Source organism: Eucyclogobius newberryi, unplaced genomic scaffold, assembly GCF_026437365.1.
Source record: "Eucyclogobius newberryi isolate DKJ021-1_F unplaced genomic scaffold, fEucNew1.0.hap1 SCAF_13, whole genome shotgun sequence".
Taxonomy (NCBI): domain Eukaryota; kingdom Metazoa; phylum Chordata; class Actinopteri; order Gobiiformes; family Gobiidae; genus Eucyclogobius; species Eucyclogobius newberryi.
In genome coordinates, this window is record NW_027315757.1 from 15,766,225 (window position 1) to 15,781,892 (window position 15,668).

Consider the following 15,668-nt stretch of genomic DNA (forward strand, 5'->3'; position numbering starts at 1 on the left):
GATTGTACATTTAATTTGATGGCTGTTTTTACCGAAAGTACTTTTATTCTTAAAAGTTTTACTTGACTAATATTTCAGTTATAGTCTGTGGCCACTGGAGGGCGCGCCAACTCACGTTTTAGTGACGATACATAAGATAACAGAACCTTCATTATCTCACGAGGGGGAAATTCCACTGTTGCAAATCAGATAAGATGATAGATTATAATAATAAAGACTGACTATAATAATAAAGACTGACAGACTTAGAAATAACTCTTACAATCTGAATAACAATAACACTCTTATGTTTACACATGTTTATCTTGAAAAAAAGAAAAAGAAAAAAAAAGTCCTTGATTGGCAAATCGAAAACATATTTCTGTAATACTTTTATAATATATAATATATATTCTTTTTATAACATTTATAACGTTTTGTTTCATTCAGTCCCGGTAGAGGGCAGCACCGGCACTGCTCTGACCGGAAGTAGACACGCACCCGCGAGAACAGAAACATGTACAAATTTGACACAAAAATATGATTTTGCGTGAATAATTAGCGCAGTTTTAGCCTCAGTGCGGGACTTTGCAGCGGGGTTCGTCCGGATCCTCCGCGTGCGGGACACGAGGGACATTCAAGACTGTTTTTACATGTTTTGAGCTGATTTTGTGAGAAGTTTGTGAGAAATGGAGGACGCGGCGATGGATTCAGCGGAATCAACTCCGACTCTGAGTCTTTCTGAAGCCTGGGACTCTGCCACAGCCAACCTGGTGAGGAGGGACTAAACCAGGACTAAAGCGGGACTAAACCAGGACTAAACCAGGACTAAAGCGGGACTAAAGCGGGACTAAAGCAGGACTAAACCAGGACTAAAGCAGGACTAAAGCGGGACTAAACCGGGACTAAAGCGGGACTAAAGCGGGACTAAACCAGGACTAAACCAGGACTAAACCGGGACTAAAGCGGGACTAAACCAGGACTAAAGCGGGACTAAACCAGGACTAAACCAGGACTAAACCAGGACTAAACCGGGACTAAAGCGGGACTAAAGCGGGACTAAACCGGGACTAAACCGGGACTAAACCGGGACTAAAGCGGGACTAAACCGGGACTAAACCAGGACTAAACCGGGACTAAAGCGGGACTAAACCGGGACTAAACCGGGACTAAAGCGGGACTAAACCAGGACTAAACCAGGACTAAACCGGGACTAAACCGGGACTAAAGCGGGACTAAAGCGGGACTAAAGCGGGACTAAAGCGGGACTAAACCGGGACTAAAGCGGGACTAAACCAGGACTAAATCAGGACTAAATCAGGACTAAACCGGGACTAAACCGGGACTAAACCAGGACTAAACCAGGACTAAACCAGGACTAAACCGGGTCTGAACCTGATCTAACACACTCACTCACCCACACACACTCGCCCCCCACACACACACTCGCCCCCCACACACACACTCGCCCCCCACACACACACTCGCCCCCCACACATACACTCGCCCCCCACACACACACTCGCCCCCCACACATACACTCGCCCCCCACACACACACTCGCCCCCCACACATACACTCGCCCCCCACACATACACTCACTCACACACACACACTCGCCCCCCACACACACACTCGCCCCCCACACATACACTCACTCACACACACACACTCGCCCCCCACACACACACTCGCCCCCCACACACACACTCGCCCCCCACACATACACTCACTCACCCACACATACACTCGCCCCCCACACATACACTCGCCCCCCACACACACACTCGCCCCCCACACATACACTCGCCCCCCACACATACACTCACTCACCCACACATACACTCGCCCCCCACACACACACTCGCCCCCCACACACACACTCGCCCCCCACACACACACTCGCCCCCCACACATACACTCGCCCCCCACACACACACTCGCCCCCCACACACACACTCGCCCCCCGACACAAAAATCCTATTATTCCTTTAATGTGTGATTAAAAAAAAATTACAACTGGCAGCCCGGTGTAAACGCTCTCTCTTCTTTCTCACACTTATTGTGCTTTATCTCCTATATTTTGTAAATATAGTTAGTATATTTTTTCTATTTTACTGTACGATAGGGACACGCGCTGGAATAGTTTTTTAATTCAACTGTTTTGGACTTTTTTCGGCTGGATTTGAGCGTTTTTCGTTGTGTTGTTGTGACGTGAGCTAGCTCCGAGTGAGCCCCCCCGCGCCCTCCGGCCGCGCTAAAGTACGGCGTGTCGTCGGTACACGTTTATATACACGTTTATATACACGTTTATATGAAAGAGGAACTTCACGAACGATCGGGACACGCACTGGAATCGCTTTATATTAACTTGTTTTGACTTTGTTCGGCTGGATTGAGTGTTTTCGTCGTGTCGTTGCGATGTGTTTTGGCCCCGCCCCCCCCGGCCCCGCCCCCCGGCTCCGGCCCCGCCCCCCGGCCGGCGCCGTACCGCGTTTCCACAAAGGAGGAACTCATGAAACTGCGGACAACAGTCGTCTTACCCGGAGATCGTCACGTTATCCCGTCGCAATACTGACCTAACCTAATACTGATGTGCAATTCTGTCATATGTGCAATTACTGTGAAATTCATGTGCAATCTATGTGCTGTCGTGACACATATTCATGTGCAATTACTGTCGGGATCACATGCAATGGTATTTATTTATTTGTCTATGGGAGTTTTTATTTATTTATAGGAGATCTTCTACTGAAAGTGTTTTTCAGACTTCCTATAAGTGATCTGTTCTTCTGTATCTACCTGCGTTGCACCAATGAAATTTCCCCATGTGGGACAATAAAGGAATATCTTATCTTATCTTATATTTGTTTTGTTTCCTGACACGCTCTCTCTGCTCCGCAGTTGTCTCCGCCCCCGCTCGGCGACGCCCTTGCCGACGCCCTGGCCGTGCTCCGGGCTCACGGCGTGGACTGTTATTTGGGCGCATTCCTGTTGGAGGCACTGCAGATGCGTTTGTCCGAGTCGGTGGTTCCGGAGTTCTGGTCCGGTCTGAAGCGTCCGGAGAACGAGGTGGACGAGCGAGGCCGAGCGGGGGTCCTGCTCAGCGCTTTCCACACGCTGCTGGAGCGACTGCACCCACTGCTCAGTGAGTCGCCCTTTAGATTGAAACTAACGCTCCACGTGCAGGCTGAGAAATAGATTTTCAAAGTTAGGGGCCAGCGGGGCCCCCCTACCTAAAAAAGTTAGGGGCCCCCCAGCAATGTCAGGGGCCCACAAGCACGCGCTGCATCGCGGCGTCATAAGAACAAGATAAATGTGTTGTTTTAAACCTGGTTATTAGCATGTAAAACAATTTAAAGTACTTTTATCTTTTATTTGATATGAAGAGCACAAATACGGAATTCATGTAAACCAGAGATCATGATCTTTAAAACTGTTTAATTTAATATAATAATGTTTATTAGATACAAAATAAATACTCTATAAAGGCATTTGACACAAGGAGATCTTGTAGAATATATACAATCACAGCCTACAAAATAAACTACTAACATATATACATTGCCTCGATGCTAACGAGTCCAAAGGGTGGGGGGCCCTTTGATACTTCCATACTTTGACATTGTCCCTAATGTGCAAAACTACAGCTTTTGCTGCAAACAACTTTAAAAAGACTGAATTGTGGACTGAGTAGAGATTGACGCCCGCCAACCTAGAGATCACTTTTGGGGCAAAATTAGACCGGGCATTTCCGAGTGCAACCGAACGCAGCGGTCAATCAGATGCCCGCTTTCATCGAAATTAGATCACGGACTCTGCTCGGCCAATGAGAAGCGATAAGACAGCGAAGTGGCATGTCTGTCAAAACGAAACTTAAGCGATGAAAATGCCCCAAATATGGCCAAATTACTAGTTAAATCTTGATTTTTTTTTCGAGGAATTCAGATACAGGGGCACGACGGGCCTAATTCAAACCCCGGGCCCGCCGGAGATTTGACTGCTTACGGGCCCCGGGCCCCCCGTCTATTTCGCGGCCTGACGTGTGTCACAAAAGTGTCACGTTCTGTCCAATCAGAAAGTCAGACTGTGCAAAAGGTCACTTTCCTTTGGCGATTAAATCAATTAAAGTTGCTTCAGATGTTACACGTTCTCTCTCTCGCTGCAGATGTTACACGTTCTCCCTCTCGCTTCAGATGTTACACGTTCTCCCTCTCGCTGCAGATGTTACACGTTCTCCCTCTCGCTGCAGATGTTACACGTTCTCCCTCTCGCTGCAGATGTTACACGTTCTCCCTCTCGCTTCAGATGTTACACGTTCTCCCTCTCGCTTCAGATGTTACACGTTCTCTCTCTCGCTTCAGATGTTACACGTTCTCTCTCTCGCTTCAGATGTTACACGTTCTCCCTCTCGCTTCAGATGTTACACGTTCTCTCTCTCGCTTCAGATGTTACACGTTCTCTCTCGCTTCAGATGTTACACGTTCTCTCTCTCGCTTCAGATGTTACACGTTCTCTCTCTCGCTTCAGATGTTACACGTTCTCTCTCTCGCTGCAGATGTTACACGTTCTCTCTCTCGCTGCAGATGTTACACGTTCTCTCTCTCGTTGCAGATGTTACACGTTCTCCCTCTCGCTGCAGATGTTACACGTTCTCCCTCTCGCTGCAGATGTTACACGTTCTCTCTCTCGCTGCAGATGTTACACGTTCTCTCTCTCGCTGCAGATGTTACACGTTCTCCCTCTCGCTGCAGATGTTACACATTCTCCCTCTCGCTGCAGATGTTACACGTTCTCCCTCTCGCTGCAGATGTTACACGTTCTCCCTCTTGCTGCAGATGTTACACGTTCTCCCTCTGGCTGCAGTTGTTACACGTTCTCCCTCTCGTTGCAGCTGTAACACATTCTCCCTCTCGTTGCAGCGGCCCAGGAGCGTCTGCGTCCTCTCCTCGTCGGCGTTCCCGGCTCGTCCCGCCTCTCGCTCTCGGATCGCGCTCACACTCTGGTCCGCGCTCTTCTTCTCTCTCGCCCGTGTCCCGACCTGGAGGAGCGCGTGCTGGAGTTCTACAGCCGGACGTTCTGCGTGTACATGAGGCAGGAGGGCGGCGAGGGAGCGGACGAGGCAGCGGAGGGCCAGGAGGGGGCGCCGTGTGCCGGCTGCGCTGTGCCCGTCGACGAGTGCTGGTGTCGGGACGCTCTGGAGCAGCTGCACCGACTCAGCGGCGTCCTGTGAGTCTGGAACGCTTTAAGAAGCGTCACAAATATCATATCTTAATCTGGCTTTTTCATGCTTTTTCATTCTAGTTCCTGTTGCCTTAAAAACATGGAGCTCCACTTCCTACTCCATTCATTCTCATGGGGAATTAGAAGAGTGTCGCTAAAATAAATGAATAATGAATGAAGACAAAGAGTTCCAGAGTGATAATCCCAGCAGCATGTTCAGGCCTTTAGTCCCACGTGTTCAGGCCTTTAGTCCCACGTGTTCAGGCCTTTAGTCCCACGTGTTCAGGCCTTTAGTCCCACGTGTTCAGGCCTTTAGTCCCACGTGTTCAGGCCTTTAGTCCCACGTGTTCAGGCCTTTAGTCCCACGTGTTCAGGCCTTTAGTCCCACGTGTTCAGGCCTTTAGTCCCACGTGTTCAGGCCTTTAGTCCCACGTGTTCAGGCCTTTAGTCCCACGTGTTCAGGCCTTTAGTCCCACGTGTTCAGGCCTTTAGTCCCACGTGTTCAGGCCTTTAGTCCCACGTGTTCAGGCCTTTAGTCCCACGTGTTCAGGCCTTTAGTCCCACGTGTTCAGGCCTTTAGTCCCACGTGTTCAGGCCTTTACCTGGAGACGTCTCTGTTTATAAAAGTGCTTTTTTTGCTAAGCTAATGCTAACATACAATAAATGAACTGTTTTATGTGTTTTATATTGAAGCTAATGTGTGTTAGCCTTTAGCCCGGAGACAAAAACACTTCCTCCGGTCACATATTTACATTGTTTTTCTTCTGTTATTTATCGATGTTGGCAGTTAACGACGATACAAAGACTTTAAATTAGGGCTCAATCTTAGATGCAGCGCTCTTGTGAAACTACATTGTCAGAGAACAGGCGAACTGGCTTTTTTCTTTCTTTCTTTCTCATAATAAGATCATATAATCACTTACAAACACATTTAGCATTGCCAAAAGAGGAGCCAGGGTTTGTCAGGAGAGTTTGTCTTCAGGTCCATGTCAAAATGTTCCTTAGTTCTCCTTTCCACGTGTACTTCAGGTGTAAGCTGCAGCTGCTGGAGTGGGTGAGCTCCAAGGCTGTGACCCAGATCCTCCACAAGCTGATCGAGCAGAGGATGGAGCGACACTGCAGAGGAGAGTACGAGAGATCCTTCCTCGTCGACTTCCAGGAGGTGAACCACGTTTAAAGGCCTTTTTATCACAGATTTTAATGTACAGATTCAGTTACTTTATACCTGTGAGGTTTTTATCGTCGGGATAAGCAGCTTTTACACACAATAAGACTTAAAATAAGACGTTATATTACGTTTGTGTCTCCCTCTAGTGGCTGGAGCAGGTGCTGGGTTGGCTCAGTAAAGTGTTCTCCAGTGACAGAGGCGTGTCCTCCTGCTCAGCGTTCTCTCCCGCCGCGGCCCCTGCTTCTCCCATGGACGCTGGCTCGTCCGCGGGTCACGGCTGTCCCGCGGGTGCCGGGTTGGGTGCTGTTTCGCCCGCGGGTGCCGGCTCGGGTGGCGGCTTGGTGCTGAAGCAGTGGAGGTGTCACATGCACCAGTTCTTCTGCAGAATCTACGTGAACATGAGGATCGAGGAGCTCTTCAGCATCATCCGAGGTGAGATGGAGCCCTCAGGACCGTTTGTGCTGTGTCTGTTTGTCCCTGTTGCATGTTCTACCTGTATAAAGCGTCTGTTTATTTGCCATCCATCCATCCATCTTCTGCCGCTTTATCCGGGGCCGGGTCGCGGGGGCAGCAGTCTGAGCAGGGACTCCCAGACTTCCTTCTCCCCAGACACTTCCTCTAACTCCTCCGGGGGGATCCCGAGGCGTTCCCAGGCCAGCCGAGAGACATAGTCTCTCCAGCGTGTCCTGGGTCTTCCCCGGGGCCTCTTCCCGGTGGGACATGCCTGAAACACCTCCCGAGGGAGGCGCCCAGGAGGCATCCGGAACAGATGCCCGAGCCACCTCAGCTGGCTCCTCTCGACGTGGAGGAGCAGCGGCTCTACTCCGAGCTCCCCCCGTGTGGCCGAGCTCCTCACCTTATCTCTAAGGGAGCGCCCAGCCACCTGGCGGAGGAAACTCATTTCGACCGCTTGTATCCGCGATCTTGTTCTTTCGGTCACTACCCAAAGCTCATGACCATAGGTGAGGGTAGGAATGTAGACCGACCGGTAAATAGAGAGCTTTGCCTTTCGGCTCAGCTCCCTCTTTACCACAACGGTCCGATGCAGCGACTGCATCACTGCAGCCGCTGCACCGATCCGCCTGTCGATCTCACGCTCCATCCTTCCCTCACTCGTGAACAAGACCCCGAGATACTTGAACTCCTCCACTTGGGGCAAGGACTCCCCACCCACCCGGAGAGGGCAAGCCACCTTTTTCCGGTCGAGAACCATGGCCTCGGATTTGGAGGTGCTGATTCTCATCCCAGCCGCTTCACACTCGGCTGCAAACCGTCCCAGTGCATGTTGCAGGTCCGGGTTTGATGGAGCCATCAGGACAACATCGTCTGCAAACAGCAGAGATGAGATCCTGTGGTCCCCAAACCGGACACCCTCCGACCCCTGACTGCGCCTAGAAATTCTGTCCATAAAAATTATGAACAGAACCGGTGACACAGGGCAGCCCTGGCGGAGTCCAACATGCACTGGGAACAGGTCTGACTTACTGCCGGCAATGCGAACACAGCTCCTGCTCCGGTCATACAGGGACCGGACAGCCCTGAGCAAAGGGCCCCGGACCCCGTACTCCCGGAGCACCCCCCAAAGGACACCCCGAGGGACACGGTCAAAAGCCTTCTCCAGATCCACAAAGCACATGTGGACTGGTTGGGCAAACTCCCATGAACCCTCGAGCACCCGATGGAGGGTATAGAGCTGGTCCAGTGTTCCACGACCGGGACGAAAACCACTCTGCTCCTCCTGAATCCGAGGTTCGACTATCGGTCGGATTCTCCTCTCCAGTACCTTGGAATAGACCTTACCCGGGAGGCTGAGGAGTGTGATCCCTCTGTAGTTGGAACACACCCTCCGGTCCCCCTTCTTGAACAGAGGGACCACCACCCCGGTCTGCCAGTCCAGAGGCACGGTCCCCGAACGCCACGCGATGTTGCAGAGACGTGTCAACCAAGACAGTCCTACAACATCCAGATACTTTAGGTACTCAGGGCGGATCTCATCCACCCCCGGAGCCCTGCCACCGAGGAGTTTGCGGACAACCTCAGTGACTTCAGCTTGGGTGATGGATGAGCCAGCCTCCGAGTCCCCGGTCTCTACTTCCTCTTCAGAAGACGTGACTGAGGGATTAAGGAGATCCTCAAAGTATTCCTTCCACCGTCCGACGACATCCCCAGTTGAGGTCAGCAGGCCTCCACCCGCACCGTAAACGGTGTTTGTGAGACACTGCTTCCCCTTTCTGAGGCGCCGGACGGTTTGCCAGAATTTCTTTGGTGCCGACCGATAGTCCTCCTCCATGGCCTCCCCGAACTCCTCCCAGGCCCGGGTTTTTGCCTCTGCGACAGCGCGAGCCGCGGCTCGCTTGGCCTGCCGATACCCGTCGATGACCTCCGGAGACCTACAAGCCAGAGTGGCCTGATAGGCCTCCTTCTTTAGTCTGACGGCATCCCTTACTTCCGGTGTCCACCACCGGGTTCGGGGGTTGCCGCCACGACAGGCACCGGAGACCTTGCGACCACAGCTCCGAGCAGCCGCATCAACAATGGAGGCGGAGAACATGGTCCACTCGGACTCAATGTCCCCAGCCTCCCCCGGGACATGGGAGAAGCTCTCCCGGAGGTGCGAGTTGAATACCCTACTGACAGAGGGCTCCACTAGACGTTCCCAACAGACCCTCACAATGCGCTTGGGTCTGCCAAGTCTGTCCGGCTTCCTCCTCCGCCAGCGGATCCAACTCACCACCAGGTGGTGATCGGTTGACAACTCTGCCCCTCTCTTCACCCGAGTGTCCAAGACACGCGGCCGGAGGTCTGATGACACGACAACTAAGTCGATCATTGACCTCCGGCCTAGGGTGTCCTGGTGCCACGTGCACTGATGGACACCCTTGTGCTTGAACATGGTGTTCGTTATGGACAATCCGTGGCTAGCACAGAAGTCCAATAACTGAACACCGCTCGGGTTCAGATCGGGGAAGCCGTTCTTCCCGATCACCCCTCTCCAGGTGTCACTGTCATTGCCCACGTGGGCGTTGAAGTCCCCCAGTAGAACAACGGAGTCCCCGGTCGGTGCACTGTCCAGTACCCCTCCCAAGGACTCCAAGAAGGCCGGGTACTCTGCACTGCTGTTCGGCCCGTAGGCCGCCACAACAGTGAGAGACCTGTCCCCCACCCGAAGGCGGAGGGACGCGACCCTCTCGTTCACCGGGGTAAACTCCAACACGTGGCGGCTGAGCTGAGGGGCTATCAGCAAGCCCACACCAGCCCGCCGCCTCTCCCCGCGGGCAACACCGGAGAAGTGGAGCGTCCAGCCCCTCTCGAGGAGATGGGTTCCAGAGCCCAAACTGTGCGTGGAGGTGAGGCCGACTATATCTAGTCGGTATCACTCAACCTCCCGCACAAGCTCAGGCTCTTTCCCCCCCAGCGAGGTGACATTCCATGTCCCCAGAGTTAGTCTCTGTGTCTGGAGATCTGGTCGCCGAGGCCCCTGCCGTCGACTGCCGCCCAGATCTCTCTGCACCGGCCCCTTATGGATCCTCCTGCGGGTGGTGGGCCCACGGGAGGGCGGCCCCACGTCGCTCTTTCGGGCTGTGCCCGGCCGGGCCCCGTGGGGTAAGACCCGGCCACCAGGCGCTCGCCATGGAGCACCCATCCCAGGCCTGGCTCCAGGATGGGGCCCCGGTGACGCCGATCCGGGCGACGTGAACTGCCTTGATTGTGTCGTCGTCATAAGAGGCTTCTGAACCGATCTTTGTCTGACCCGTCACCTAGGACCTGTTTGCCTTGGGAGACCCTACCAGGGGCATGAAGCCCCCGACAACATAGCTCCCGGGATCATTCGGGCACTCAAACCCCTCCACCACGTTAAGGTGTCGGTTCAAGGAGGAGCTGTTTATTTGCTCGTCACTTAAACAAACATTCTTTTGTTGCAGATTTCCCAGAGTCTAAACCAGCCATCGAGGACCTGAAGTTCTGTTTGGAGCGAACGAACCAGCGACAGCAGCTGCTCACATCGCTGAAGACGGCCTTCGAGAGCCGCCTGCTGCACCCAGGTCTGTGCCCAAAGGGTGCCCGGGTCTGTGCCCAAAGGGTGCCCGGGTCTGTGCCCAAAGGGTGCCCGGGTCTGTGCCCAAAGGGTGCCCGGGTCGGTGCCCGGGTCTGTGCCCAGGCACTTGCTGTGAATGGAACATTGCCTCGACTCAAGTTTAAACTGACTTTGAGGCTCGACTCTAAATACACAATAAAAAAGACACAATAAACCAGAAGCTCCAGTTTGAATGGAATATGTTCTTAGAACACGGCTGTGTTATTGTGTGTCATTGTGTTTTGGAGGTAACGTGCTCGTTTGTCCTCAGGTGTTCACACGTCTGATATTCTGACCGTTTACATCTCGGCCATTAAAGCTCTGAGAGAACTGGACCCGTCCATGGTCATCCTGCAGGTCGCCTGTCAGCCCATACGCAAGTATCTACGGTAAGAAGTGAAGAACTCTGGAGTCTCTGGAGTCTCTGGAGTCTCTGGAGTCTCTGGAGTCTCTGGAGTCTCTGGAGTCTCTGGAGTCAGTCTTTCTCTGGTCTGTCTCAGGACGCGTGAGGACACGGTGCGTCAGATCGTGGCTGGTCTGACCGGAGACGCTGAAGGCTGCACAGACTTGGCCTCAGAGCTGTCCAGAGGAGACCCAGTGACTCTGGAGCTGCAGGAGAGCGACGAGGAGGGCACTGACCCGGAGGAGTGGACGCCCGACCCAACCGACGCTGTGCCCGGTCAGTGAACGCACCACAGCCCTCTCGGAGCCTGGAGGTCAGGCCTTTGGCTCAGAATGCCTGCCACATCTGTCTGTCTGCCCCAGTGTGTGACTTTAAATGGCTTTATACCTGCTTATGGTTAACTTCAGCTGAGTATTTCACATTTTCTAACTACAATTTGAAAACACTGTTTACAAACACCTTTTTCTCTGTGTTGGAGCGCCCTCTGCTGTCAGCAATGAGATTAACATGAAAAATAAGTATATGATGCTCTTTGGAAACATGAAGTGCAGTGGTAGTTTATGGACTTCAAAGTGCCACAGCCGCCCTGGGGCACTTAGCCATAACACTCCACAGTCAAATGATCAGTTTGAACCTCTGTTTGTGCTGCAGATAAAACGGGCTCAAAGCGGCGCTCTTCTGACATCATCAGTTTGCTCGTCAGTATCTACGGCAGCAAAGACATCTTCATCGACGAGTACAGAGCCGTGCTGGCCGACCGACTGCTGCTCCAGCTCAACTACAACACCGCCAGGTACGGGACGCCTCGCTCGTTGAGTCCTGCGCCAAACCATATGTGTCTGAAACGGTGAAATATCCTAAAGAAATTCTGTTGTTCTCTTTCAGGGAAATCCGAAACGTGGAGTTGCTGAAGCTGCGTTTTGGAGAGTCGCACATGCACTACTGCGAGGTCATGCTCAAGGTAAAGAAAAAGACACGTTTGTTTTTTTTTTAAAGAAAATGCGTATTCAAATCTGTCTAATTCGTCCTGCTTTTTCAATATACTCACACAAACTTGACTAATTTACAACAAAGCCAGGCATCCCAGGTTCAAACGTTCTATGTGTTCTCTCAGGACATTGCCGACTCGCGGAGGATCAACGGCAACGTGCGCGAAGAGGAGTCTCGCCTGAACAAAGAGGAGCAGCCGTCTCTGCCGCTCTCCGCCATCATCCTGTCGTCCGAGTTCTGGCCCACGCTGAAGGAGGAGAAACTAGAGCTGCCTCCTGTGGTGTCCCAGGCCATGGAGGCGTACACGCACCGCTACGAGAAGCTAAAGGTGTGTAACGCGCGCCGCTACGAGAAGCTAAAGGTGTGTAACGCGCGCCGCTACGAGAAGCTAAAGGTTGTAACGCGCGTCGCTACGAGAAGCTAAAGGTGTGTAACGCGCGCCGCTACGAGAAGCTAAAGGTTGTAACGCGCGTCGCTACGAGAAGCTAAAGGTGTGTAAGGCGCGTCGCTACGAGAAGCTAGAGGTCTGTAACCCGCGCGCCGCCACTAGAAGCTAGAGGTCTGTAACCCGCGCGCCGCCACTAGAAGCTAGAGGTCTGTAACCCGCGCGCCGCCACTAGAAGCTAGAGGTCTGTAACCCGCGCGCCGCCACTAGAAGCTAGAGGTCTGTAACCCGCGCGCCGCCACTAGAAGCTAGAGGTCTCGCGCCGCCACTAGAAGCTAGAGGTCTCGCGCCGCCACTAGAAGCTAGAGATCTCGCGCCGCCACTAGAAGCTAGAGGTCTGTAACCCGCGCGCCGCCACTAGAAGCTAGAGGTCTGTAACCCGCGCGCCGCCACTAGAAGCTAGAGGTCTCGCGCCGCCACTAGAAGCTAGAGGTCTCGCGCCGCCACTAGAAGCTAGAGGTCTCGCGCCGCCACTAGAAGCTAGAGGTCTCGCGCCGCCACTAGAAGCTAGAGATCTCGCGCCGCCACTAGAAGCTAGAGATCTGTAACCCGCGTGCCGCCACGAGAAGCTTAAGATCTGTAACAGTCTGCAAAGTTAACATGTTCTCCCTTTGTCTTCTTCCATTAGCCCCTCTTGCTACACACTTGGGTCATCATGTGTAATGGATCTCTTGTTGACGATGTTGTGTTCAGGCGATGCGCACGCTGAGCTGGAAGCCTCACCTGGGCTCAGTGACTCTGGACGTGGAGCTGGAGGATCGAACCATCACAAACCTCACTGTGTCTCCCATTCACGCCGCCATCATCCTGCACTTCCAGGACAAGAGTACGTCTTCTTCTCATGTTGCATCTTCTCTCCGCACGCTGCATCTTCTCTCTTCACGCTGCATGTTCTCTCTGCATGTTCTCTCCTTGCGCCAACTCAAATGGACATGTTTGGTCTCTTTAGGCGAGTGGAGCCTGGAGGAGCTGAGTGCTAAGCTTGGGGCCCCTCGGGACCTGGTGCACAGGAAGCTGGCCCTGTGGCAGCAGCAGGGAATCGTCCGCGAGGAAGCCGGGGGGCGCTATTCTGTCATGGAGACCGGCTCGTCCCGAGAGAAACTGGAGCGAGGAGTGATGCTCATCGACAGCGACGAAGAGAGGGACTCAAACACCACCACACAGTCCGAGCAGAGGGAGGAGAAGCTACAGGTACAACCGCTAATGTGCTAATACTAAAAAAGAGGGAGGAGAAGCTACAGGTACAACCGCTAATGTGCTAATGCTAAAGAAGAGGGAGGAGAAGCAACAGGTACAACCGCTACATGCGCTAATGCTAAAGAGGGAGGAGAAGCTACAAGTACAACCGCTAATGTGCTAATGCTAAAGAAGCGGGAGGAGAAGGTACAGGTACAACCGCTAATGCTAAAGAAGAGGGAGGAGAAGCTACAGGTACAACCGCTAATGTGCTAATGCTAAAGAAGCGGGAGGAGAAGCTACAGGTACAACCGCTAATGTGCTAATGCTAAAGAAGATGGAGAAGAAGCTACAAGTACAACCGCTAATGCTAAAGAAGAGGGAGGAGAAGCTACAGGTACAACCGCTAATGTGCTAATGCTAAAGAGGGAGGAGAAGCTACAGGTACAACCGCTACGTGCGCTAATGTGCTAATGCTAAAGAAGAGGGAAGAGAAGCCACAGGTACAACTGCAACGTGTGCTAATGCTAAAGAAGAGGGAAGAGAAGCTACAGGTACAACCGCTATGTGCGCTAATGTGCTAATGCTAAAGAAGAGGGAAGAGAAGCTACAGGTACAACCGCTACGTGCGCTAATGTGCTAATGCTAAAGAAGAGGGAAGAGAAGTTACAGGTACAACTGCAACGTGTGCTAATGTGCTAATGCTAAAGAAGAGGGAAGAGAAGTTACAGGTACAACTGCAACGTGTGCTAATGTGTTAATGCTAAAGGAGCAGGAAGAGAAGCTACGTGCGCTAGGCATGTATTTGTAGAGCACAATTTGTACACAAGGCAATTCAAAATGCTTCATACAACAGGAAAAAAAATTGTAAGTTTAAGACATAATAGTGCAAAGAATGTAGAGGGTTGCATGTGGCGCCCCCTGTCTTCCATGTGCATCGTGACGTTAAACACCTGATCGTGACTTTTGACCTTTGCCCTCTGGTCCCACAGCTGTTCTGGGCGTACATCCAAGCCATGCTCACAAACCTGGACAGCATGACCCTGGAGAGGATCCACTCCATGCTGAGGATGTTCGTGGCCACGGGCCCCGTCGTCACGGAGATGGACGTGGAGGAGCTCGAGGCCTTTCTGCAGCGAAAGGTCCGGGAACACCAGCTCATCGGGTCCACAGGGGTCTACAGGCTCCCCAAGGCCAAGTGAGAGTCTGCAGGGGTCTACAGGCTCCCCAAGGCCAAGTGAGCCTTGGAGTGGTCCAAACCAGCAATGAAACAATGTCCAAACTGATCGGACCTTGAACACTTGGAACATTTACAACAGTTGGACTGAAGTACTGACCCGCGGTGGTTTCGAGCGGTCAGGAGTCAAGTTTGATCCCTCAGAAGGTCGTTGTCTGGACACTGCCTTTGGTGCATGTTTCGTGTAAAAGATGTGTTTAATTAAAGAGCGTTTTATTCTCCCCTGAAACAGGAAGTGCAGAGTCGTGGTGATGTTTGTTCGCTTTATCGTCACGGCGACGTGTGTTATGAGCTTTTGTTTTTAAGGCCGTAAACATCAGGTACAGCTCGTTTGTCAGTCTTTTATAGAACATTTCTCGAACTTTGACAGTTTTAACGTTAGAGATAAAACACTTCAAACTAAAGCTGCTCTGTCCCGTTTACGTCCGTTGTCATGTGAACGCCAAGGAAACGACGTGCAATAAACGCCCAGATAGTTTTTTGTTCAGATTTAAACACTGTAAATATAAAAACTGGGTAAACGAGGTGAACCTTCAGCTCGTAGAAGTATTAGAAACATTTTTACCAGAACTTAAGCAGCTTTAACTTTAGTTTTGTCGACTAAAGTTAAATAAAAAGACAAATTTTATTATTTAACTGACAAAACTGCATGTAATTGTATTAATTGTCAAATATTTGCTGACTAAAACTTTAATATTTTTGTCAACGAAAGTACTTGTGCAGTGCAATTCATCACCATTATAGTTTAAATATGTTATATGCGAATTCAGTCGACTAAAACTACAATTGGTCAAAAAACTAAAACTTTGTCAGAACTCACACGGCCGGGTCGATCCCATTAGACGTTTATAAAAATACAAATATACTTCATGTTGGGCTCAAACACACGTCTCCCACTGGTCAGCGTCAGAGTGGACGTTACGAAGCACTTCACTGTTTTCAAATAAATGTTTATTTGTTCAAAATTAATGT

General features: G+C 51.8%; 1 protein-coding gene across 1 annotated transcript; it reads left to right on the forward strand.

The window, feature by feature from the left end:
* The first annotated feature begins 512 nt into the window (after nucleotides 1-512).
* Nucleotides 513-15,633, forward strand: anapc2 (anaphase promoting complex subunit 2). Its single transcript, XM_072442698.1, has 14 exons — nucleotides 513-752; nucleotides 2,884-3,127; nucleotides 4,902-5,208; nucleotides 6,232-6,364; nucleotides 6,517-6,802; nucleotides 10,294-10,413; nucleotides 10,717-10,834; nucleotides 10,946-11,124; nucleotides 11,500-11,641; nucleotides 11,734-11,809; nucleotides 11,963-12,166; nucleotides 12,977-13,109; nucleotides 13,233-13,474; nucleotides 14,452-15,633. The coding sequence occupies exons 1-14, from the start codon at nucleotides 669-671 to the stop codon at nucleotides 14,659-14,661; spliced, it is 2,478 nt and encodes an 825-aa protein (XP_072298799.1). The 5' UTR covers nucleotides 513-668; the 3' UTR covers nucleotides 14,662-15,633.
* The last annotated feature ends 35 nt before the right edge of the window (nucleotides 15,634-15,668 follow it).

What these genes read in the sequence shown, in the direction of transcription:
- anapc2 (XM_072442698.1), top strand. Translation starts at nt 669, where the DNA reads ATGGAGGACGCGGCGATGGATTCAGCGGAATCAACTCCGACTCTGAGT. An exon ending in TCCTCGTCGACTTCCAGGAG is followed by an intron (nt 6,365 to 6,516) that starts GTGAACCACGTT and finishes GTCTCCCTCTAG; the next exon opens with TGGCTGGAGCAGGTGCTGGG. An exon ending in GAGCCGCCTGCTGCACCCAG is followed by an intron (nt 10,414 to 10,716) that starts GTCTGTGCCCAA and finishes GTTTGTCCTCAG; the next exon opens with GTGTTCACACGTCTGATATT.